Source organism: Strix uralensis, chromosome 14 (assembly GCF_047716275.1).
Source record: "Strix uralensis isolate ZFMK-TIS-50842 chromosome 14, bStrUra1, whole genome shotgun sequence".
Lineage (NCBI taxonomy): Eukaryota > Metazoa > Chordata > Aves > Strigiformes > Strigidae > Strix > Strix uralensis.
The window spans coordinates 15,583,128-15,606,561 of NC_133985.1; the positions used below are offsets into that span (position 1 = coordinate 15,583,128).

Here is a 23,434-nt window from a genome sequence, read left to right on the forward strand (position 1 = left end):
TTGCTGATACTGGAAAACAATGAGAAGTTTTTCACCACCCTGGTTTGCAAAGGCAGGTTGTGTTTGTTGGGTGGGCATTAAGATAAATGTGGCCCTCTCTGGGACCAATGTCAGCTCTAACACTGCTTATTTCAGCCCTGAGGTCTCCTCAGTTTGTTCCCCTAAGAGCATTGAAACCCATATAAATATGTCATGTGGGACATACTGGGGTGAAAACCATCTCTCATTCCTCCTGACAGACTTCTTGCCATGGCAGGGAGGGAATGTCTGGCTATGGGGCATCCTATGAGCTTGCACAGCTCCATCCTGCCATGCTGGGAGGAGCGGGTCATTTCCCCATCACCCTGCCCTGGTCCTGACTGCATTGGGGATGCAGCAGATTGCAGCAGCTTCCATCCAAACCTCATCCCCCAGGGCAGGAGTTGTGACATGTTGGTTGGATGAAGGAGGGAGGCTCAGGCTAAGAGTGGCAGCCATACAGAGATACAGCACCACTTTTTGGCATGTGCATCTACTGTTTCTTGTCTTTTTTTGTTTGCTTTTTGTTAGATCTCCCCAATCTGTCAAAGCAGATGCAAGACCTGTATTCAGTGAGTAAATTCCCATCTCAGCATCCTTTGGCTGGCTTGGAGCTCTCAGCTGCTAAACTCAAGTTGTAGGTAGAGTTTAGGCCATGTAATGTGGATGTATTATTTGTTTGAAAAAAGTGCTGAAATACTGAGCAGCATTGAGGTCTTATTGTCCCCTGTGTACTCGTGGGTTATGTTGTCATTTAAAATATTTCTGTTTCGCAGTCTGAGTCAGGCAGTGAAATGGGAATAGGGCTGTCGAGGAAGGAGAGGTGGGACCAGGAGCCCCAGGAGGGGTCCAGCCCTGGCAGGAGCCTGGGCTGCAGCCAAGTCTGCCTCTGCAGCTGTGTGCTGCAGCGGGAGGAACAGAAAAGCCAAGCCAAATGAGGTTATTTCAGAGATTTAAAAGGTGTTTTGTGCTTTTCCCCTCTCTACATGCACTCATTGAATGGAGCAAAGCAGATGGTCGCATGCATTCCTCAGCGAGGAGGCAGTGGGCTTGTTTTCTGCCTGCATTGCCATGCTGCTTATGAGACTGAAAGCAAAGCCTAGAAGTAGGGAAAAAAAAAATGTCCCTGTAGGTGTGAAAGGGAAAATACCACAGCTGATGTTACACAAGCCTAGTTGTATGATGGCCTGAAGCAGAACTGTTATGTGAAGGGCTATTCACAAACCCCAATTTTAAGAAGTGCAGATCATATCAGTAATGTATATTACAATAGCCCAATAGTGTGAATCAAATATTTAAAGACTACCTACGCTCTGCTTTTTATTCTGAAATGACTGCAGAAAAAAGCCAAGTTCTAGCTCCTGGCCAGACTTCTTGCTTTTTCTCTATTAAATGAGGCCATATAATTTTCCTCTGGGATACATTTGGCACTGGAGCTATTTAGGTCTGAACCTTCATCACTAAATTCAGGACGATTTTTCTGTTCAGTTTAAGGAGAGAAGAATCAAGGTCACAGCACTGGAGAAAAACTCTTAAAAACAGATACTTCTCATCACTGATTTCTGGACACTGTTCATAAAAAAAAAAAAAAATCCACCCTGATTTAACAATTGAACTTCAGCAGCAGCAACTTGTCTGTACTAGACTTAGAAGAAAAATACAAAAACCTGGCTGCACATAAAATTTTAAAATGTTGAAGTTGTTATCATTTTACAGAGTATGAAGTGGACTCATTTCATCTCAATGATTCTTTTCTGCTTTTGTAATTCTTTTTCTGTTTGGTTCATCTTTTCTGTTTGCTGTTTAGGAAGAAAAATGAAACAGTGAATTACCTATAGGGGTAGAAAGGAAATAAAGCAAAAATTGGGAAGTACTCTTTAAAAAGTGAAAGGCAAGATACTTGGGAGGAAATTACATTTTGATAATTTTCCCAGGAGTCAATTTTGAAAGACAAATCTTGTTTTTAACTACAGCTTCCCAGGCTTTAAAAAATGGTTAACATATTGTTGCTACACTTAGCATTTCTGGCATGGGGACACTGCAAATATGCTGCTGTAAAGCTGAGTTTCATAACTACTCACTGCTTGAATCACAACACATTTACAGGCAGCTGATGAGGAGTTGGCTGGTGCTGGGGAAGGATCCGGCCGTGGCAGTGCTGGGTGCTGCCTGTGCAGCTATGTAGAGCTGCATCTCCTGCGGGTGCTGTGAAGTTCCTGCCAACATGCTTCTTAATGGGGGTTAATTCATGAATTATTTCATTGTCAGTTTGCTAGAAATTTCAAATTGAGGCCAAGAACTGTAGCTGAAGTTCAGCTGAAAGAAGTCTTTTTTTTTTTTTTTTTGAAAAAAAAAGAAGTACAAACAACCCAAAATCCAGTGAGCAAGAGAAAGACTGTGCATGCCTGCTGAACAGTACTGAGTGAACTTATTTGGAGCCCGGTAAACAGTAGCCCCAACAAACTGGTAAACAAGTATCCCTACAGCCTGGATTGTGGCAGCGCCTCAGCTGCGAGGACTAGGCTTGAACTCTGTGCACTTGGAAGGCACGCACATCTTTTTAGCCGGATTGAATTCTTGTTATTCGTTCAGATAATGAGCCTCAATCAATGCTCTCATTTACTGACAAAATCCAGGGCGAACCAGTTCATATCTAAACTCCAGCTTCTGCAAAATGCCCTCAGAAGTGATGGCCAGGCATGTGCAGAGTCACTCATGAGCATCTGATTCGTTAGCCAATTAAAATAAAACTGATGGATTGATAAAGCAGCCAGAGGTTTCCAAGAGGCTTTCTGTGAGTTGGTCCAGGCTGCTGGTTTTATTCTTTTTTAGATTTTTTTTTTTTTTTTGGCAGGCAGACTTGAGCTCATGCTCTCTACAGTGTGCGCAGGTGGGGGCTCATTCCCGGATGCATGCACCCGGCTCTGGTCCCTCTTGGAAAACCTCAAGTTCCTGCTGGTTTGGAGCACAAGCAGCACCAGATCCCCTCTACCAGCAAGTGATCCTCTTCAAGAGGTTTATGAGGCTCAAGCAGGACCTCAGTGCTTGCAACACTTCTTGGCTGTGAGTCTCTAATGCTTGGAAAAGGGTGAGAAGTTCAACAAAACTGTAAGCAAGATGATAACTCAGCTTTCCCCAAAGGAAAAATTTTTTGTTTTGTTGATGACAGATTTTCTTCCAACAGCCATCTGCAGAGATTCTCATTCCATCCTATACAGCATTTTTGGCATGAATATATCCAGGGACGTGACGCTGTAAAATGGATCACTAGTGTGATCCAGTCTGGCATACCCTATGGACATACACATATACAGACATATCCTACAGACATATCCTATCTGTATCCTCCAGACATATGAAAGTTTAAGATCTAATTCATGTTTGCCATGCTCAAACAAACAAAAAACTTCAACATCTCTTTCCTTCTTAACAATCATTATTTTATTAATATATTTTACAAGATTGCAGTTGAAATCATTTAAATACAAATTTTTTTATACACAAAGTGTAATAAAGTTAAAATAGTTCCTTGTGTAATTCATAGCATTATTGCAATGCTTACAAAATTTTGCATAGAGTGTGCAAGGATTGATGTTATTTGATACAAAAAAGCTTTATATTTTCCCACACAACCACACACATACATAAATTAAAAAGAAAAAAGCCAAACAAATCTGAATTTCTTAATGAGAACTGTGATAAGACTTTAAATTCATTTTGTCCTGTTTACATGAGCAAGGTCATTGGTGGTTATCAGAGTAGAGGTCAGACAAGGTATTTTACCATCACAGATGAAAACTGCTATAGCATATGGGCCATGCCTTTTACGCTATTGCTGTAGATGAACAGGGTTTTGCTTTGACTCGCACTGAATGTTGTTTTGCTGTTGGGTCTACCTACACGGCGTATTTGTTGGGTTAATATTGACAACTCTATTGGCATTTGTGCACAAGGAAACTAATTCAAATAAGGGGTGGGTGGAAAAACCCAAAGCCAAAACCCAAAGGGATCTGAGGCAGATCCAGCAGGTCAATCCCTTCCCTGCTCCCACACTACTGCATAGTGCAGATCCAGAATGAGATCTGGGTCGCAGCTCAGGAAAAGCTCTAATCTAGGGAGGAATCCAGGTGTGAATGCAGTCAACTGAGCCCTCCTTCAGTAAACACAGTATATGATAATTGCTCAGATCTGCTCTTTATGAGGTTTCTGGCATGCTCATACTCTGCTGAGCAAGGGCAGGATTTATTCATCTTGTGTGCTCACTCTCATAACCCACTAAAGGGGACAAGAAAGTTAATTCCTCCATCAGCACCTGCCCTGTGAAAGCCACTCTGCAAACAGCGGAGCCCTGCCCTCCCACTGGCAGGACCAGCAGACCCCAGTGTCTGCCTGGTGAGACCTTCTGCTTCACACATCACCCACCAAACCACCAGCTGAACTCCAGCACGGTTTGTGCTGGTCACAAGGAAGGAAGCTGGATGAACATGCTTCTGTTTTCAGACAGTGGCTTGATCTGGCAGCAATGGGAAGACTTGCCACAGCTCTTTATCTGCACCCATATGAAAGGGAAAGCCCAGAGGCAGGAGGAGCCCAGTGTCCCAAGCTGCCCCCAGGAGTAGTTTAGACAGGGCAGCCAAACTCTTCCTTTTGATTTCACAAAAGGTGCTAAACCTTTAGGGCCAAACCCTTAGGTGGTGTAGGCTACCAGTCAGTTAAATGGAGCCAAATCCTGATCTACACCAGCTACAGAGTCAAATCCTGGTGCTGTGAATGGCCCTGCTGCACTGCTCCAGCCCAGTCTCCCAAGGCAGGCATCGTGCCTTGCTGCTATTTCTAGTGCAGAGGACCTGGCACTGGGAAGGAGCTAAACGAGAAAGGGCAAAGCCACTCACCAGCCTCCCCCACCTACAGGCTTCCTGAGTGGAGGCAGCGTAAGGGGGTCCATCCCCATGGCATCCCCTCGGATGCTGTACAAGTATTAACAGGACAAAGCAGAAGTGGCTTTAAGAGCTACTCAGCTGTGATTTCTGGAGTTACTTATGAGGTTTTCTAGGTGGTCAAAGGCTTGTTAGAACAGCAACCAACTACCAGCATTATTTATACCACTCAGACTGCAGAGACGTATCCCCTGTAAAATCATTAATACTGCCAAAGTGTTCCATTATCGGTTACATCAATAATAGCACAGATACTGAGTGCACAAGCCCAGATGAAGACAAAATTATCAGGCTCTGGTTTAGCGAAGGAGTTAACTCCCTGCTCTAAGGTAGCTACCCTAGAGAAATCTAGCCGTAGTGTTGGGGGGTGGTGGTGTTTGCAGCTAAGTAAGTGTGGGAGAAACTCTTAACAGCAACATTTTTTCAACTACAATCCAGCCTTTGATAAAAATAGAACCACCCACAAATAATTATTCTTTTGCTCTCCAGTGTGAGCCTGCCTCAAGATGTTTCAAGAACTCCATTATGAGGAAATTTTTAAAAGACCAAAGAAACTACATTGCTTTAGAAAGTGATAATACATTTAGCAGTAGCAGGCTTCGGAACACTTTATCTCCTATCGGCAGTTAAACCTTTTGAATGCGGCAAAAATGTGAGAGTACAATGCAATTTAAAATTCCTGTTACATGCAAAGATGCACATGACCTATGCTTTGCAATGGGCCTATTCCTATAATGGCAGATACGTTAGAAATGGTGAGACTTTCCATTTGGGTAGGACCTGATGAAAGGCTCCAAAAAGTCCTTTTTAATCTTAGAAGAAAAGACTGTTTAACTGAGACTGTATGTTTTTATCTGAAGCATTTGGTAGTAGGGCACAATGTAAACGCAACACTTTTGCACAAGCTTCTCCTTCTGATATTTTCTCTTGCTAGCAGAAAGATTCAACCCACTAAATGTGAGACAAATATACAATTACATATCGCTTCACTGTGGACATAGCCTTCCCATTTTTTAATAATGGTTAAAATCTACAAAAGCTTAATCCATGGAGATGAGTTGCCTCAACAGAAATCTGGCTTCCTCTGAACAGGAAGCTCGTCACTACTGAGTGGTGGCAGAAGGTCCCAGCCACCGCGTGGCTTTGAGCTGTAATAAGGTGAGACATTTCCCCGGAGTAGCACCAGTGCTAACTTTCCCGCAGGAATTACAGTTGTAGCAAATTAATTTTTAAGGGACTCACACCTCTAGTTTACAGTGACTTGGATGAAAAATCTTGGTGGTGCACTTTGATTATATTTTCTTCTTCGCTTCAGATAAAAATCCTGCAGCTTTAAATTTCCATCTTTTAGTATATAAAGAAAGTGTGTCTCTTTTCACAAGGGCACAATACAATTCAAGTGGCAGGACAAGAGAATCTGAAATGATAAAGCCTCAGGGCTGTATGTGCATAACCATGGGCTTCTCAACCACAGCAGACTTAAAAGCTTTCTAAATACAAGCTATTCACTATAATTTCCATCCCAGCCCCAAGACACTGTGGTTATTGTGGACAGAAACAACACCCTAGCAATCCTGATCAGCCCAAGCTGTAAGTGGGTTCAGTGACAGTAATTCCACTATGTGCCATGAAAGATCAAGCATAACTGCTACCATATTTAGTAAAATGGATGTTATTAATTTAAAAAGTATAATAGTGTAAACAGACAGAGAAGTTTGCTGCGTTACTGTAATTAGGGTGATGTGTCTCACCATTTCTTCCCTTTCCCTCCTACCTGCCTTGTTTAACTCACTCCACTCTCGCTTGAATAATCTCATCAGCGCCACGTCAGTGTTTAACCCTGCTCTACTCACAGCCGTAAACTCGGCTACATCAGCTGTGAAAACACAGCAATTGCCATGCAGAATTTACCTAAAAGTCCCCAATTTCACCTTAGTGCCACTGCTACATGCAGGTTTTGGTTTTTGGGGGTATGCGAGACTGAGAAGTGACATGATGGGGATTCGGAGGCTGCTGGCCACCTGCATGTAACCCTGTGTGTGGCAGGACACCAGATACACAAACATTACACAGCAATTTCAGAACAGAGGAAAAACGTTAAAATGGGGAAAATGGAAATATTGCCAGGATTGCATTCCTCAACAACAGTGGCAGTAAAAAGGGTGGTATTTTCACATTCCAAAATCACCAATCCAGTGCTTGGCAAAGCTTTGCAGGAACGTGCCCTGCGCTTGCTGGGGTGAATTCTGGATGATGACATTTCAAAATTTAAAATGTCAGCCATAAAAAAAAAAGAAAAAAGAGCACAGCCTCTAACTCTTTTTTTTTTTTTTTTAACTGTATGCACTTTTAAAATGAAATCATTATGGCATACTTACTCTTCTTCACTGAGCAGCTACCAGAGTTCCTGATCTGCTAATGCTTGAGTGCAGGTAAGAGAACAGCCAGTAGCATTTCCTTAGCTTATTTATACTTTCGGCCCAGGATGGTCTTTCAGCATTCTGGGCTATTTCTTCACATTTCAAGTTTCAGGTATCCTTGCCCTCTGCAGACATTTAAAAATTTTTCGCATTATTTCCTTTTCTCCCCATTAACAAAGTTGAGTCTTCCTGCCACTTTACGCTCTCAAATGCAGCTTTACAATAAACCTTTATTTTTCCTGCCCAGTTCAAAAACACACCACTGAAGTTAATGCATTTTGGGTGTGAGGGCAACAAGAGAAGGGATGAATTTCTTTAAGTCTTTGGTCTTTGTCTCACTCTCTTTTGCAATGTGAAACTTAAAGCCATAACAACAAATATAAAGAAAATTGGCTTTTGTTGTAAAAAAGTGTTTGTGAGCATGTGTATATATATATGTGTGTGTGTGTGCATCTTAGGACAACAAAATCTAATTTCTTTTAAGAACATTTGTATTTGCAAACTAGGTAAGATGTGAACTAACCTGACATCTTCACAAGTTCCACAGGAATCTCTCTTTAACCTTGGAGCAATTTCTAGGGCATTTTTTTTTTATTTAGACATCATTTTACTATACTGTATACTGCAGATGGTATTTTTAGGTTTATACCTTACATTTTTTTGTTTGGGCAATGTGATATTTATGAATAAAGGAGAAAAAAAACCCCTCATAAAATATAGCTGTTTGACAGCACATAACTGAGATAACCAAATACAAATCACTCTTGCACATACTTAGTTTTCTAAAAAAGTATAGGTAGGAGAGGCCTTATACATAGTTTGGTAGTTAATGGCTTCCCCTTTTGATGACTTCCTTTAGTGTTAACATTTCTTTGTACTCTTAAGCTATCTATTTCATGAACTGCTGGGTAATATACTTCAAAGAGTGTAAAAGAAAAAACCCAACCAAAAAAAAAAACCACAAAGAAACTTGGAGAATGGATACAGTTGTATAGTCAGTATTAGGATCTCTGCTTTTGCTACTGGCAAAGTCTTTTTGCTTTAGAAAAAACATCCTAACTCACCTATGACAGCAGATAGGTCACACACTACATATGGATAAGGTACTGGTGTACAGGTGAGCACTGACAGTCATTTTCCTGACTGCTTACTAAAGTGTCACATTTAAAGCAAATTTAACAAGGTCCTGAAGCCCTGTAAAGTTAACAGTTACAATACATAAACACATTTATGAATTCTGCAGTATTCATGGTTGCTTAAGGTATACCGACATTAGTATCACAGTCCCTGGATTAGCATTTCAATGGGGTTTTGGTGCTCACAGCTGCAGTGCAGACGTGCACACAGTGCATGAGTTGTCACCTATCCAGCTCCTGTCCAGCTCAGGCCACAAAATCGTTGGCATCTCTTCCATTGAGCTCAGTAGAAACAAATTCACCCCAGCCTTGCCTTAGTGTTGGGAGGTAAAATTAAACTCCGTTTGAGATAAAGAGCATCTCCCCAAACAGAAAATGCTCAATTGAACTAAACTGCAGGCCCAAAATACACAAACCCTTGTTCATTTTTGGCATGTTATCGACAGCATCACTGACTGATGAAATTCCAGCCAGGAAGGCTCTAATTTAAATGGACTCAGGGAAAACCAGGCCATACAGGTACAGCAACTGTGAGGGATATCTAGGCAAGGCAGGAGGAAATGGGACTCTCATGAATTTGCCTCATCCAACAGGTGAGTCAGTCACTCCACAACAGCGCCCAACAACAAACTGTGAAGTACAAGATAGTTAGATCTGTTTGCATGCTGCTTTTTAAACAAAACGCCTGTTTTTTTCCCCGAGGATCCTGGACACCCAGTCCTGTTTGCTCTGGTTTGCTGCTCACTGAACAGCAGGGGACTAATCATGTGGCCAATACAAGCACAGGCAGCATTATCTAAACCGCTGTCTTAAAACTCAAGTGGGGCTCAAATGATTTACAAGCCTCTATAGGGGTTCAATCTTTCTGGGAACAATTCCTTGCCTTTCAACACAATGTATAATTTTATGCTTTTTAAGATAGAAAATATATTGAAGCCACTAGAACTCCTTTGCGTAGGTACCCTTTGTTCACCTCAGAGAAGCGTCTGCAGTGACGGCACAGATGTGTTGCCTAACAGCTCCCCCATAGAAATTCATATCAAAATAAATGGCTGAATGTCCTTCAGCAGTTTCATGGCCTTCATGATACAAGAAGGTGTTAACCTCATCCAATAGCCCAGCTGAGAAGACCAGCCACTCAAAATTAATTTGTTGGGATGGAAATCCTCAGCAGAGCAGCCAGAGGGTGCGTGGGAATGAGGACTGAGCCACCAGACTCTTGGGAGCGGAGCGTGGACATCAGCATGCAGCATCACTCCTGGGTGAGTCCCTGCATTCAGCCCTGCCTGTCTCATCAGCGTCAAACTCTCAGTGATGGGAAAGTTAATGTGACTCGTTTTCTGTACAGGGTACTCTTCCTGCAGCACGTGTCTTCACAACCGCTCACATGGGATTTGTTTATGAATTGGGCCATGATTGCGATAAGGTTTGTGATTGGTATTAAATGAAACAGAGAAAAACATTCTACAGTAAATGTAGGACTATGAATGGGACTTCAGTTGGGGTCCCAGAGGTAACATACACAGTATTTTGCTATATTTAACATGGTTAAAAAAAAGTCTGTATCACTCTAGGTGCCCCTACAGTCTTAACGCATTTCATTAATATCTGTTTTAAGTTGCACAACCAGTTCCCAAGACACCCTCCTGTCCCATGTCATCCCCCCCCCCCCCCCCCCCAAATAAACTAGTTTTAATAACAAGATAAATATGATGTGCTTCTCCTTGCTGAGTGCATTGACTTAAGGCATAGGCACAAATCCCCTCTTTGAACAGAGATGGTATAGTCCTGTGTCCCAATACAATTGTTATCCTGGGTGACCCTTTGCATTCAAACGTTGACTCAAGACATAATAATTACAGGAATAATTAATTAACATAGTTTGAATTCATTAATTTATCAGAAAGCATTACTGAAATAAAAGTAGATCATTCAATCCTCTTTCAGAAATAAATTTTATGGGAGTGCTGCTTTCTTAGGCAGAAACACATCTAATCTAAACTCCATAGAAATCTTTCCTCTGAGTCCAGTCACTTTTGGATTAAGCCAGATTTGTTCATTTAAAAGAAAAAAAATCAAACCCTGGTACTCTCCAGACCACAAGAAAATACATGGAAATCTGTAAAAAAGGAATGGGCTAAATTATTTCTAAAGATTTCTGTCAGCTACATTTTATCTTGAAGATCGCTTGAAGAATACCAGCTTTGCTTAGATATCACTGGGGATGGGCACAGATCTGTCGTATTTGCATGAGGTAATATTTTCAAAAGCATCTCAGTGGCTTAGAAACCTTGCTGTCCTTGTGAGATTTACTGCAACTCGGATACTTTTGCAGTAATTAGTATATTTGCTTTTCAAGGATTTTTACATGCATGTGGGTGCAATTATGGGTCAGAATTCAATGATCTGGGCTCTTCTCATTCTTTTTCAAATCTTGAACAGCAGAAGTAATGTTACCAGATCAGATTTCATGTTTTATCCTGCCCATAAGTGACTTCTAGGCTTTAAAATAAGGAAAAATGCAACCATGAAAAGTTTGGGCTCAAATTCTAGAGGAACCAGCATCCAAAGCCCTTGCTTTCTAATAATCTGGCTTTGTCACAACCTTTACAAACTCTCAAAAAAGTGTGTTTCATTGTCAGCATCTCTGATATTTGCAGTCTCCACCAAATCTAAGTGACCTTGGACTGTATACTCTGAAAAATGTAACAAAAATTCTGGCATAGCATCTACATTACACACCTAATTTGTATGAATTTCTCTGTTTCTATGGGTAGAACAGGTGATTTTCTCTGTTTCTACAGGTATTGATAAGCAATGTCCAAATCTTAAATCTTCATACCTTCACAACAAATATTTTCAAAATTAAAGGTGCTAATGGAGAGTGTGTAGGGTGATCCAGGACAACTGTCAATGAAGGAAATTCAGGATTTTTTCACTTAGTCCAACTTTCACAATTTTTATCCTTCCAAGAACTAAATGCAACACCAGGTTTTTTTTAGCACAGCAATGACTTTAGGTTAGGGTCAGAGCTGATGTATCACACCCAAATAGCACAAGGCATCCTTGGTCATGCACAGGCAAGTCTCAAACCCCTTCAGACAAAAATACATGATTATTCTGGCAAGAAGATCTGGACTTTTCTACTGGCCAAGCTCAATCCATATTTCCCAATAGAGATCCAGGCTTCAGGTCAAAATTAAAGACTGTAATTTAACATCAGGTATCTTGGATCACTCTAGGTGAACAGTTGGGGTTTTTTTGTTTCTTTGTTTTTTTTTCTTTTCATGACACTGATTTAATGGTGCAAAAATAATCAGAGATGCTTTGCTTCCCTTTGTATGTTGGTGGGTCTACATCAGTTCCAAGGTCTTGCCCAGCCAGCAATCCTATTGCTCTGAGAACATGATCAAAAACGAGGGGTGATCATTAGACTATATAAATACAGAAGGGTCCAGGGGAGCATCAAATCCAATTCAGCAGATTGTACCAGTAAATTTTGGTGTGGGAAAGAGAAATGCTACACAAATGTAACAGGGTCACCCTGGGATTCTTTGTACTGAAACATCATTTTACACAGAGGATATATATATTTTTTATATATATATTTTTATATATATATTCACACACACGCGCGCGCACACACAAAAAAAGTCTTTGATAGGCTTTCTGTGTTCTAGTAAAAATAGTTGGCAGCTGCAATCTGTGACACCAGAACTGGCTTTTGTGCTGCCTGCGATGCCCCTCTGCAAACTGTCTCTCAAAGGCAGACGCTCGTATTTATCTGGCAGGTCGAGCTAGTGCCTGCCTGAGACAGAAATAACCTCCCATTGGGACACACACAGAGCTCGTAGATTTTTTGCCTGGACCCTGTAGAAGAGGAAGATCCTTGAGGCAAGTTAGGTAGTTTGATTTTTGCAGAATTCAACGTTATCTGAAGTCGGCGGTGGGGAGAAAGAAAGAGAGAGAGAATTAGTGGAGAGCTGTTATTTTTTGATCCTGTGTTTAAAGAAGCTTCCTTCAGACAATTCAGCTACTACAAAAACCGGGTAGGCACATGTATTAAGATGGGAAAGTGATACAAATCTGGGTGGGCATATTACGTGCTTTTACCATGAGTCACCTATGATCTCCAGTTTGTTTCTGCTAATCTACCCACTGTGGTTTCTTGGCTCGTAGCTTCCCCAGGCACCTCTGCGTTTGGGTTAACCCAACCAGAGGTACCCCACTGCCAGGTGGGGAGCATGTATGGTTCACTTCCACACAGCTCTGCTCCTCCACAGGGACTTCTGGCACTGTGATCCCATTGCCAGTTACACTTGCAGACTCACAACACTGACTTTTATGTATATTTTATGTATACCTGTAACACTTTTATGTGTATTAAAAATAACTTGAATGCTGTAACAGACGTGAATTTCTCCTTATAAAACAGAACATAAAAGTGAACATGTGGCAGCTTTTAGACACATAGCAGCTACAGGGGAGTGCTCTAACATCACTGAGAAGAGCACAATAAGACAACCTGCACACCAGAATATTACAGGGTGACTGACAGTATTTGTTCTTATCTTGCAATTACAGTAAGAGTCTCCAGTTTTAGTATCCAACCATCTAATCTCCTGAAAGACACAGGTCAATATACACATTTTAAAACCAACTTAGTTTTAAAAACATTAAGGCAACTGCTTGCAGCAGTGAAATGCCTTGGATTTCAATTGTAGTGTACTAGGTAGGGTTTTTTGTATTTTTGAGAGTTTTTTGTTAATACCGTAGTCTGGGTTTGGAATGTCTTAAAATGCAAATGTTTAGAAATAACAAGAATTGCAATAAAAATCTCCTTCTATTTATTACACCTGACACTAAGATAGGAAAACGTTAGCTTATGTTGGAGCCCTGTTGCCGGGAGGTTTGTGTTCAATGGGAAGCTCCTCCTGCTGAGGCTCTCGGTCGGTTCTCCAGTGGGAGTTCCTTGGCCACATCCTTTGGTGTCTTCCAACATTGTAGCAGGAGGAGGGGATGAGAACCACGTGCCATTGTATTTTTGAGACACCAGAAAAGGCTTAACAACACCTATTTTACTTTTGTTCTATGTTACCAGTTTTAGTTATTCTCTCTTCCTCTTTGGAAGTTTCCCCATTGCAATAACCTGTGTCTCCTAATGTTCCCTTTCATTCCAAAATGAAAACATCAGCTACTAAAGCTTTTCAGATCAATAATGGTGAATTAAGCTCTTCTTATAGAAAAATGTATGATAAAAGGTTTAATTATGTTGGCCAAGTAAATCTTGTTTAAAAGTGACAAGGAAACAAAGAATTTAGTAGCACTGTGTATTTTACAGCCACATAAATCTGCTTGAACAACAGATGCTATTATCCAAGCACTTTAAAAATAATGAATCAGCCTCTGTCACAGAGTGAGGCTCGTTTGCATATGATATGTTCAATCACTGCTAGCAGAAACTAAGCTAGGAAGTGCCTGCTGCACCGATGTCTTCACACCAGTGTTTCAAATGCAGTGGCTCAGTGGCTCGGAAGACTACAAATCTGCAGGAGATCTGTGGCTTGGTTTGTTTTTGCTGCAGGGCTTGACGTCCTTTGCTTACCTCTCCATCTTTGGATTCCAGCCTGAGCTCTGTCCTGCACGTGGCTTTCAAGCTGCCGGCCTCGGCGTTGATCTCGATGCCTTTTGGAGCCTCCATCACCAGTGCGCGCGTAGGTGACTCCAGTCTGTAACAGAAAGGGGAGTTACAGAGCGTGGTGGGTTGAATATTCATGCTCCATCTCAGGCTGTCATCTTGCACAGCCTGACTGCCCACTGCATGGCACCTTAGGACCTACTGATGTTCAGATTCACGCCTGGTTTAGTCACTGGAAAGAATTCATGCACAATGTGGTAAAACACATCACAAATCCAATCTAACATTTCATACCAACTTTGCTATGCTGGGTCAAGATACAAGCTGCAATAAAGCTTCCCCCACGATCAACTTGTCCATTTGCAAGTACAGATTTCTAACTAATCAGTGCTAATAGGGGATATTAGCAAAGCAGGGTACCTATACAGAGAGTGCAAGCACTTTTCTTCCTCAAACCACTGTTCAAGCAGGAACAAATTAGTTCTCCTGATTCCCTATAATGTGAGGTTTGGAAGGGTTGAAGGACATAAGGAAATCAATAAAAACAAGCAGGCTGAAGACCCCAGAATTCTTGGTCTCCAGTCCTGTGGTCACACCACACTGCTCACAGTCATGACCCCTCTGCAGTGCTTTGGCTCCTCCTAACTGTGGATACACCACACAGGTATCTGACAACCCTGTGACAGCACTGCCAGCAACAACCAAACCTTTTAGTTCAGGCAATTGGGGTTAATGCTGTAAGATGTAGAAGCACAAGGTTCAGTCTTCCTTGCTGATTATCCATTCATAGGTCTTGTATTATACTTGTCTCTTCTCTTCTTTATAATACAGTCTCTTATTACTTTCTGTATTGAAGATGATGACAAAAAACTGCTCTCCCTCTTTAGGAATATCCTCTTAGTTGATTTTATCACCATTTATTTACTGTACCATCACAAAATCTAGACTATGATCTCCCCAGGTGAAGCAGGCAGGCTGACTGGAACAGAAGCTCCTCTGCTTCAAATGCTTTGGGCAGGCAGCACTGACAAAACCAAAGCACAGAGTAGCACACAAACACTGAGCTTACTCGGGCAGCTTTTAGGATTTGCTTGCATTACTGCAGTGGCACTTCAGCTGTTTCTCTGCTCTTCATATATAATCATTTGTGCAAGTAAGTGTATTCTTAAATAGACTCCTGCTGGTACTGAGACAACATTATGGGAGACTGAGGGAATTCAGCTGTATTTATTGCAGCCAACAGTTCAATAAAGCAAAGGCACAGCTCCCTCTGTACAGCACTTTTCAAGTTATGACTTTCCCTCTTGTTGGTGTGTTCATATTGCTGCTTTTTGAACACCTTTCCCTCAAGACCTCAAACTCATCCATAATTTCCTGGCTGACTCAACTAAATCTAAATTTCAGGGAAGAACTGAGGCATACGCAGCCCAAGGAATGAGCATGGTCTCATGGTTAGCAGCCTCTGCACAATCTTTCTGAGCTGCTTTTTGTTTGCTCTCTGCAGGGAAGCTACATCTTACATAAACATTCTTCTGATCCCTCCACTGGTATCACCCCTCGGCTGGTTCCTTTACAAGGACCCTAAGGTTATGAATGCTACTACTCATTTTTTTTTTTCCCCTGATTGAACTGCAGATTGCACGGAGGAGAAAAAGCTTGCAAAGAGTGATTGCCATTAAATAGTGCTACCTGGGATATGATTCCCTCTGACCTTCCCATTGCAATAACTGCCTTTCCAATACCTGTTAGAATTTCTTTATGGTAAAAATAGTCACAGTGCACAGCCGTAGGGCTCTGGCACATGCACTCTGGTGGCTTTCATTTGTGTGGCTTAACACGCTGTCTGATTCACATTTTCCCTGGAGATTTCTGCAGGGGTACAGTACACTCTCATCCTTGGTGGTGTAGCTCACAGGTGGGTGTCTAAGGACCCTCTGCTCGCACTAAGCCCCCAGGATCTGAGCTGCAGTGGCTGGGATGCAGGCACACATTCCCTCCTGCTGTCTCTGCTCCACAGGCAGCATCTTCCAGAGGACAAGCAGAGAGCTGGGGCCAGTCATGTCTTAAGTCACTGTAGCTAAATTCACCAGAGAAGGTGTCCAAACCCCAAGACAGCTGAGCTAATCTGAGGATAAAATAATTCCTAAGAACCATGGCCAGGTGACTCTTCAGCTCTCCGACATCTTAGTGACTCTTCAATTGCTTTGATGTCTTGGCTGTCTCAATATATTTGTTCATCTGTTAATCTTGTAGCTCTTCCGCCGACTGAGAAATAAACTTTGTAAGTGCAAAACAGTGTTCGGACACCACAGTGCAAATACACTCATTTGCAGCAGCAGCAGCTCTCAATTCCTGCCCTGTACTGGAGCAGCCTCCCAGTTTCACATCAGTGCTTTACTGGAGACTGTGGAGATCTGGGAAATCACGAGGGACCTTCCCCTTGTGTATCTTCCCCTGTGCACACAGGTCCCCATAACATCAAACTGAGCTAAATTCACGCTTTGAATAATCTACCAAGTACCTGGGAGTCTAGTAGATAATGTTCTCCCAAAGTTTTATTCTCTTTTCATATCTAACAAAGTAACTGAGTTGTTCTCCCTCTTCCATCCAATGAAAACCTACAGGCAGGATAACAGCATCTTACAAACACTGATGAAAAACCATGCAATTTTAGACACATCCTAATCCCTGCAGAGCTTCTTGCCTCATGGAGGCACAAAGGTGTAACGTGGGACAAGCACACAATGCTGGAGCTTTGCTGCTGCTCCGTAACCCACCCCGCTCCCTGCAGCGCCATGTGTGGTTTTTAAAGTTGACCCCCCCACTCTGTCATCCTAAATCACTAGTTCAGACAGCTCCAATCTTGCTAACATGCTGAATAAACCAAAACCCATCCTTTTAATGTTAAAAGTATCATTTTGGAGCCTAGGGGTTTTTTTTTAGAACCTTAAAACTATGGAAATGAGTGTAAGTACTATAATAGCAAAGTGTAGCTCTTACAATGATGAGAAACTCGGACTTGCAGCCCACATGGTTTTGTACTTGTGCCGTGGGTTTGAAGTCTGACTCTTCTTTCTTACTTGTTCAACGTTGGTGTAACTCCATCTGTTTGCATGGGACTTTTGTCCCAATTTATGCTACTGTAAATGAGGACAGAAAGGTCTTAACAAAATTTTCCTTGGCGTTTGAGGGGCATGTGATTGTAAGGGATTTAATTTGATTATTTTCTGGTATCCTGAATGAATCCCTTAGACACCTGTCTTTAAACCAGGAGCTGAAAAATCTATGCAAAGCCAGAGAAAGCAGTTGAGGAGTTTATGCTCTAGGGGGTTTGAGTAATGTTTACCGAATACTTTCATTTGAAGCAAGTGTTTAAGAGACACTCTGCTTTTAAACCTAATCCTGTCTTCCAGAGCAGAACCAATTTGGAGACTAATAATGAAAGAAAATGATTTAGCGATGAAGAGATAATTAGTTCAAAATCAACATTTGTTTTCCAGTGTGATACTCTGGAGCTTTCAGTGGGATTCACATCTCTCAGTTAGGTGTAAGCCCGTACTTACAGCAGTAGGCTGGAAAGGTGGCTGCATGAATATAGATTGTTTCATTATTTGCTCCTGCTCTTGAATTTTCCATCCCAGCAATTGGCACATAAGCCCTTTTTATTGACCATGGGTGCTGCTTATTTTTGCTGCAATATTTCCAGGACCAGATTCTGACCTCTCTCACAATGCTGGGCAAGGAGGGTAAATTCACTGCTATCCACAAAGCTGAATTCAGGACTGATATAAGCTACTGCCATAAAATTGCTCCTGTCCCACCTACAGTCTCCTAGTAGGTGCATGAAGAGACTCTCCTGTCCAGGAGACTACCCACAACACGGGTGTGGTAAATCCTCTCTTACAGATCCCAGGGTGTCACGTAAGTCCAAAATTTTAAAAGAAAAGACACAAGTAACAGGATTTTCAGAACTATCAAAGTACCCAGGTTCCACTTATTACAATGGGTGTTTCGTACTTTTGAAAATCCCATTGAGCACCTAAATGCCATAACAAATCTGACCCTTAATCTCAGTTCTTAGTTCTGCAACAGAAGTAATAGCACTTCCCAACTCCACAGGGAGGATGAAAAGATAAATATATTAGTGGTTGTGAAGCAGTTACATACTGTAATAACTGAGGCCAGGTAAGTACTATAGCCAAAGATGGATAGGCTGGCAGATGGATAACTGAACTTTCCAAAGCTGCAATATTAGGCTCTTACCTTCATCAAAAATACTGTTAGTCTTGTTCCTCCCACTGAGCACACTCAGTCTGCATATCAATGTGTGCAATGATGTATGCAGGGGAAGACTTTCTCCAGCTCACCATGCTTAATGGACAGTGCTAAATGTGCCTCTTAAGCCCTTTCACTCAAACCTATCACCGAAGGATCTCACATTTTAAAGAGAGGTGACAGCATCTCACAGTGAACCCCTCTCCTGCTATCGCTGGAAATTCTGTGCTCCTGGGAAACAACAAGGGAGTAAAGTTTTCAGTGCCATCCCTGCTTTGCTCTGAAAACTTCAGCAATAATTTAAAGGAGGTCAGCATATGAGTTTGTATTGTGGTTTCAGTGAAAGTCATTCTCTTGGAAAGATCATTACTTACCCAGATTTCTAGTTTTCATTTCCTTCATCATAAACAGTCACATTAATCACTCCAGTACCATGGATTATATTTCCTTCTTGTCCCTCTCCTCACCCCCTCCAGGATAACGCATCGTTTGCCTTACTATTATGAACAGCCTTTTGAATCTGGGGAGAAGAAAGGATATTACAGATGCGAAGGCAGTACCACCAGCAGCTAGGGGCTGTTGATGTGCTTCCAATAAAGTGGACATAATTTCCTTAAAAAAAATAAAGTTTAATGTGAATAGTTCAGGGGGAAAAATATTCGCCTGGGTCCACCACTGATACAAACAGGACTTGCAATTTGTGGCTGGTACCAAAGGCTGCAGCACAGTAGAGGGATGATCCTCAATGTGTGAAAGCAGTTAATGTGAGCTGGGGACCTATTGCTGCCACTTTTTAATATTTTTATTACTTTTTTTTTTTACAAGGAATGACCTCAAGCTTCAGAATTTCTTGTCCCCAGTAGGGGATTTTTCTGTGTGGGACACAAACTTTGCTTGCAGTATGGAAATGGAAAGAGAAGTTTACTCTCAGGAGGTGAGGAGCATATGATGCAGCAGTGTGGTAACATGAGCTAATTTAATTTTGCTTAGAAACCTCTGGACTGAGAATAGAGCATGTATTACTGCAGCTGTAGCCCATTATTTCTAATGACTCTAATTATTTCTTATGGTATCCATCTGACCAGCTATAAGATTTCACATTGAGCATAAAATTTGCCAATGTTACCACTGTGCCTGCTTACATCTCATACAATTGGTAAATTATGCTAGCAAGTAAATGTAGAGCTCCGTCAATTTGCCGGTAATGAACTAGTATCTCAGGCTAAAATTTGTTTTCAGTTTTAACTCCCTTGTTTCAATGAAATCAATAGGATCACCCATTTGCAGTGACTTACACTTCTGACTCCATTATTTGTGTGTTATCTTATATATATGTATTCATAGAAGAAAACACAATACTTTTCTCCCTGTTAACTGGAAGTTAATTGTCTTTTACCGAATTGCAAAGAAACCACACTTAGTTTCTATTTCTAGAATGCTTTTAAACTTTTTTTTAAAATTTGTCTTACCTTTGCTTGTATTGGAACAGAAAAAGTTTGGGAGGAGGAACAATAGGTTGGGTCTGGACTCACAGGGTGAAAACCTCAACTGATTATAAGTTCAAACAAAGTCTTGTCATCTCTCAAAGAGCAGAAGGCTCTGCCCCGAGCTCTATCCTTTGTCACTAGATTTCCTTCCTACTGGAAGGTACTGCCATTTCATGATAACAAAATAAGCTGAGATATGGCAACAACAGTGAGCCTAATATAAAACAGGAAAGAGAAGAAAAGGAAGCTGGCCTTGGTACATCAGAGTGAGCGGTTAAAATCAAAAGGGAAAATGCACAATGTCTTTTTCCAAGATACCATGATTTTGACAAAATATGACATACATGGTGCAGTACAAAAGCAGCAAGTACTCTGAGAACTTACAGAAGAAATCATCACTAATAAGAAAATATGTATCCCTGTTATTTATTGCCTAGCACTGACATAAATCTTGTTTTCAATTACATTTTAATGAAGCACATCAATTGCTGTTTGAATAGGGACATCTGATTACACTCTCAATCAACAGAAATAAATCTTGCTTATGGAAGGTTTCCAGGGTATTTTCTTTAGGAACATTAATAAGAAGTAAACAAGGATATATTATTATCATGTCATCCAATTGTAAATCCTGCCTATCACTGTAAATACTGTTTAGTTTGAGAGTGTGCATCACCATGTAGTTTCCAGTGTTTATGCTGCAAATCTGGTAAGTGACAATTCCAGTGCAGCCATACTCTGAAACAGACTTTTATGGCTGGTGGTCCAAAGCCTCATGTAATTCCTAATATGATCTAGCAGACAATGAATGAAAATTCTTTCAGCTATCATCCACAAACCATGGTTAAGTCCTAAGGAAAATCCCGTTAAATCTGTCAGAGACCTGACAGAAGCAGAGGTCTAACGATGCTTTATTGGAAATTATAGTTTTCTAATTGAGCTAGACATAAGTCTGGTTCAAATGGCAAGGGGTGTAACAATGCTGCTTCTCTGTATTTGGGCAACACAGATGCTAAAGAGATTTTGTACAAAGCTGAGTCAAGAGAAAGAGAAAAAGGAATTGGGAAAATAATAGGGCGAATTACCCTTGTGCTTAACATTGTTCACAAGCTTTAGTATTTCCTGTGATAGGGAACATAGTGAACACAGTGCATGAATAGTCCTGCTCGGACTCTGTGAGTGCTGCAGTCCCTGAGGGATGAAGGCACGGGTGGGTGTGCATGTGTGTGTTTGTGGGTACCTGTGTGCTTGCTCCATCCTCCCCTCCTGGTGCACTGCATCGAGCAAGTCCTGACCATGTCTCCCTGCTAATTCAATGTCAAGCTAATGCCTTAAATCTCATTTTTTTTTTTTTTTTTTAAATAGAGCTCTTACAGCTGTAATACAAAAAGAAGTGCTTAATCACAAGAAGTGTAATAAATCTGCTGCTGCTTTTCCTAACTTCAGCTGAGCACCAAACAAACTAGTTTATATGTTTTTCACCTAGTTTGAGCTACAGGTATTGTGTTTCGTGAACTTTTCCTAAACAGAGTCCATGCTAAACCAACACTGTCCTGACCATATAATGGAAATATGTTAATATCTCTTCAGAGACTACAGCTCTGGGAGAAGGGCTAATTGAGTAACAGAAGCGGTTTGAAACCATTACAAAGCAGGTCAAAGCCAGCATGAGGAAGATGTTCAGCTAATATTCAAAGAAGATCTGAGTGGGTGTAGACAAATGAGGAACCAGAGGAGGTTGTAGGTACGGTACCAGCTTGAAGCACTAAGCAGGTGAGAACCAGCTTTCATTTTCCTCCGAAAAAAATGTCATTCCTCAGCAAGAGGAAAAGTTCAAGCATGCAGTTCCTCCCATCACACTGCAAATCCCCTGCTGTAGTAGTTCAGTACCCTTTGCACTAGCTGAGGCTTATTCACAGCATTAAAAGCAGTAAAACTAGAAAAACATGGACGAGTCAAAATACAATTGTAAATTCTTTGTGATTACCTACCATACTACAGCATGGGAATTACTGAAGGAGATGTAATTATGCAAAGATGTCCTAAATGTTTTAGCGTTTGGGGTTATTTTTTGACTTTTAAAGTAATATCTGGAATGGTTTACAAGAAGCCAAATACAGTATTTAGAAGAGAAAAACAGAGATCAAATAGAAGATATCAAATTAATCTAGGGAGAAAAACATACTGTGTAATACTATTGAGATCTAGTTTCATTGTGAACTGGAATAGTGGTGAAGGGTAGAGATTACCAAAGAAAAAAGTATGAGATTAATGTTTAACGAAGTGGAGGTGCGGCTGAGAAAATTAAAATCATCTGGATAATTAAAAAATTCTGTTGCTTATAAATCAAGGAAGGAAATTATCATAGAAATTGGGAGATAGTTGAAAATGATGTGTGGTAAATACAGATGTGGTTTAAGAAGATGATGTGTTTAAGTGGCCAGGGAAGGGATTCAGGGATACAAAATGAATTATTTCTATTTTAAGTGTAGAGATGACTGCAACTTCACTCTCCTCACCCAGTGGGTTGTGAGCAGATTGGTCTTGCTCCGAATCCCTACTGTGCCTGACAGACCGGAGCAGAGAGCTGCCTGCAGGATTACCTCTGTCCTGCGGTGCTCAATCTTTCAGCCTTAATTGATAAACTGGAACATCCATACTCATTAGTGTGCCATGTGGTAGGAAACATCCACGTAATGGCGCCTGGCTGTGGCCAGAAGAAGATGCTGAGTGGTTGGGGGCTGCATCCTGGGCCACTGTACACCACTTGGCAGAGGTGTTATCAGCTGAGAGCACGGGCTTGATTAATAAAACCATAGGAATTGTAGGTGGGAATGAGAAGAATCAGCCCGTAGAGGATAGCCCTCTATGTTAACAAAATCTCTGCCAGGAGCCAGCCGTATGAGACACTATGAAATACAGGAGCAGAGAGTCAGCTCTGGCTGGAGACAAATCAAAGGACAGATGTCCCCTCTCCTGGCATGGTCAGAAGTGGGACAGTAAGTGACATAATCACAGAGCAGGCTGAGCTCTAACCAAACCACGGCACTGCTGCTGATGCCTCTAGCTGGAACTTAAGAGCCAATAATTATTTTTATTACAAAAAACTCACCAGCAAGTGTCTCTTGTCACAAGTTACATAGCCTGGGCCAAAACTGGTCAAATAATGGCCTGGAAATTCCTTCATGGCAGTACTAACCAGAGGGCTTGGAGCTGCAGCAAGGCCATGCCTCTGCTCCCACTGACCGCAGCTTCTCTGCACTCCCAGCATGGCAAAGGAACAGGCTCGATAGTTAGATATGCCTCATCTACTACTTAAACCACCACCTTTTTTTTTTTTTTTTTTTTTGCTTGTCTGATATACCTTGTTATGTAATTTATTGCAATAAAAGAAAACAAATCGAAACAAAATAAAATCCTCCGCCTGTTGGGTGCATTAATAAGCACGCTCATTTCACACATGGAGAAAAATAATTACTTTTTATGTTACCATAATTGCCTAAAGCACAAATGCATTTTTCAG

The 23,434-nt window shown here is 41.3% G+C and overlaps 1 protein-coding gene across 6 annotated transcripts in view; it reads right to left on the reverse strand.

Annotated features, from left to right (window-relative positions):
- Positions 1–12,101: 12,101 nt before the first annotated feature.
- SGCD (sarcoglycan delta) overlaps positions 12,102–23,434 on the reverse strand; it is a 399,661-nt gene continuing 388,328 nt past the window's right edge. For all 6 annotated transcript variants that reach the window (XM_074883679.1, XM_074883678.1, XM_074883682.1 and 3 more), the window contains 2 exons: positions 14,117–14,240; positions 12,102–12,445 (listed from right to left, as the gene is read on the reverse strand). In XM_074883679.1, coding sequence (XP_074739780.1) covers positions 12,272–12,445; positions 14,117–14,240 — 298 coding nt within the window. In that variant the 3' untranslated portion in view covers positions 12,102–12,271. The remainder of the gene's footprint in view (positions 12,446–14,116; positions 14,241–23,434) is intronic.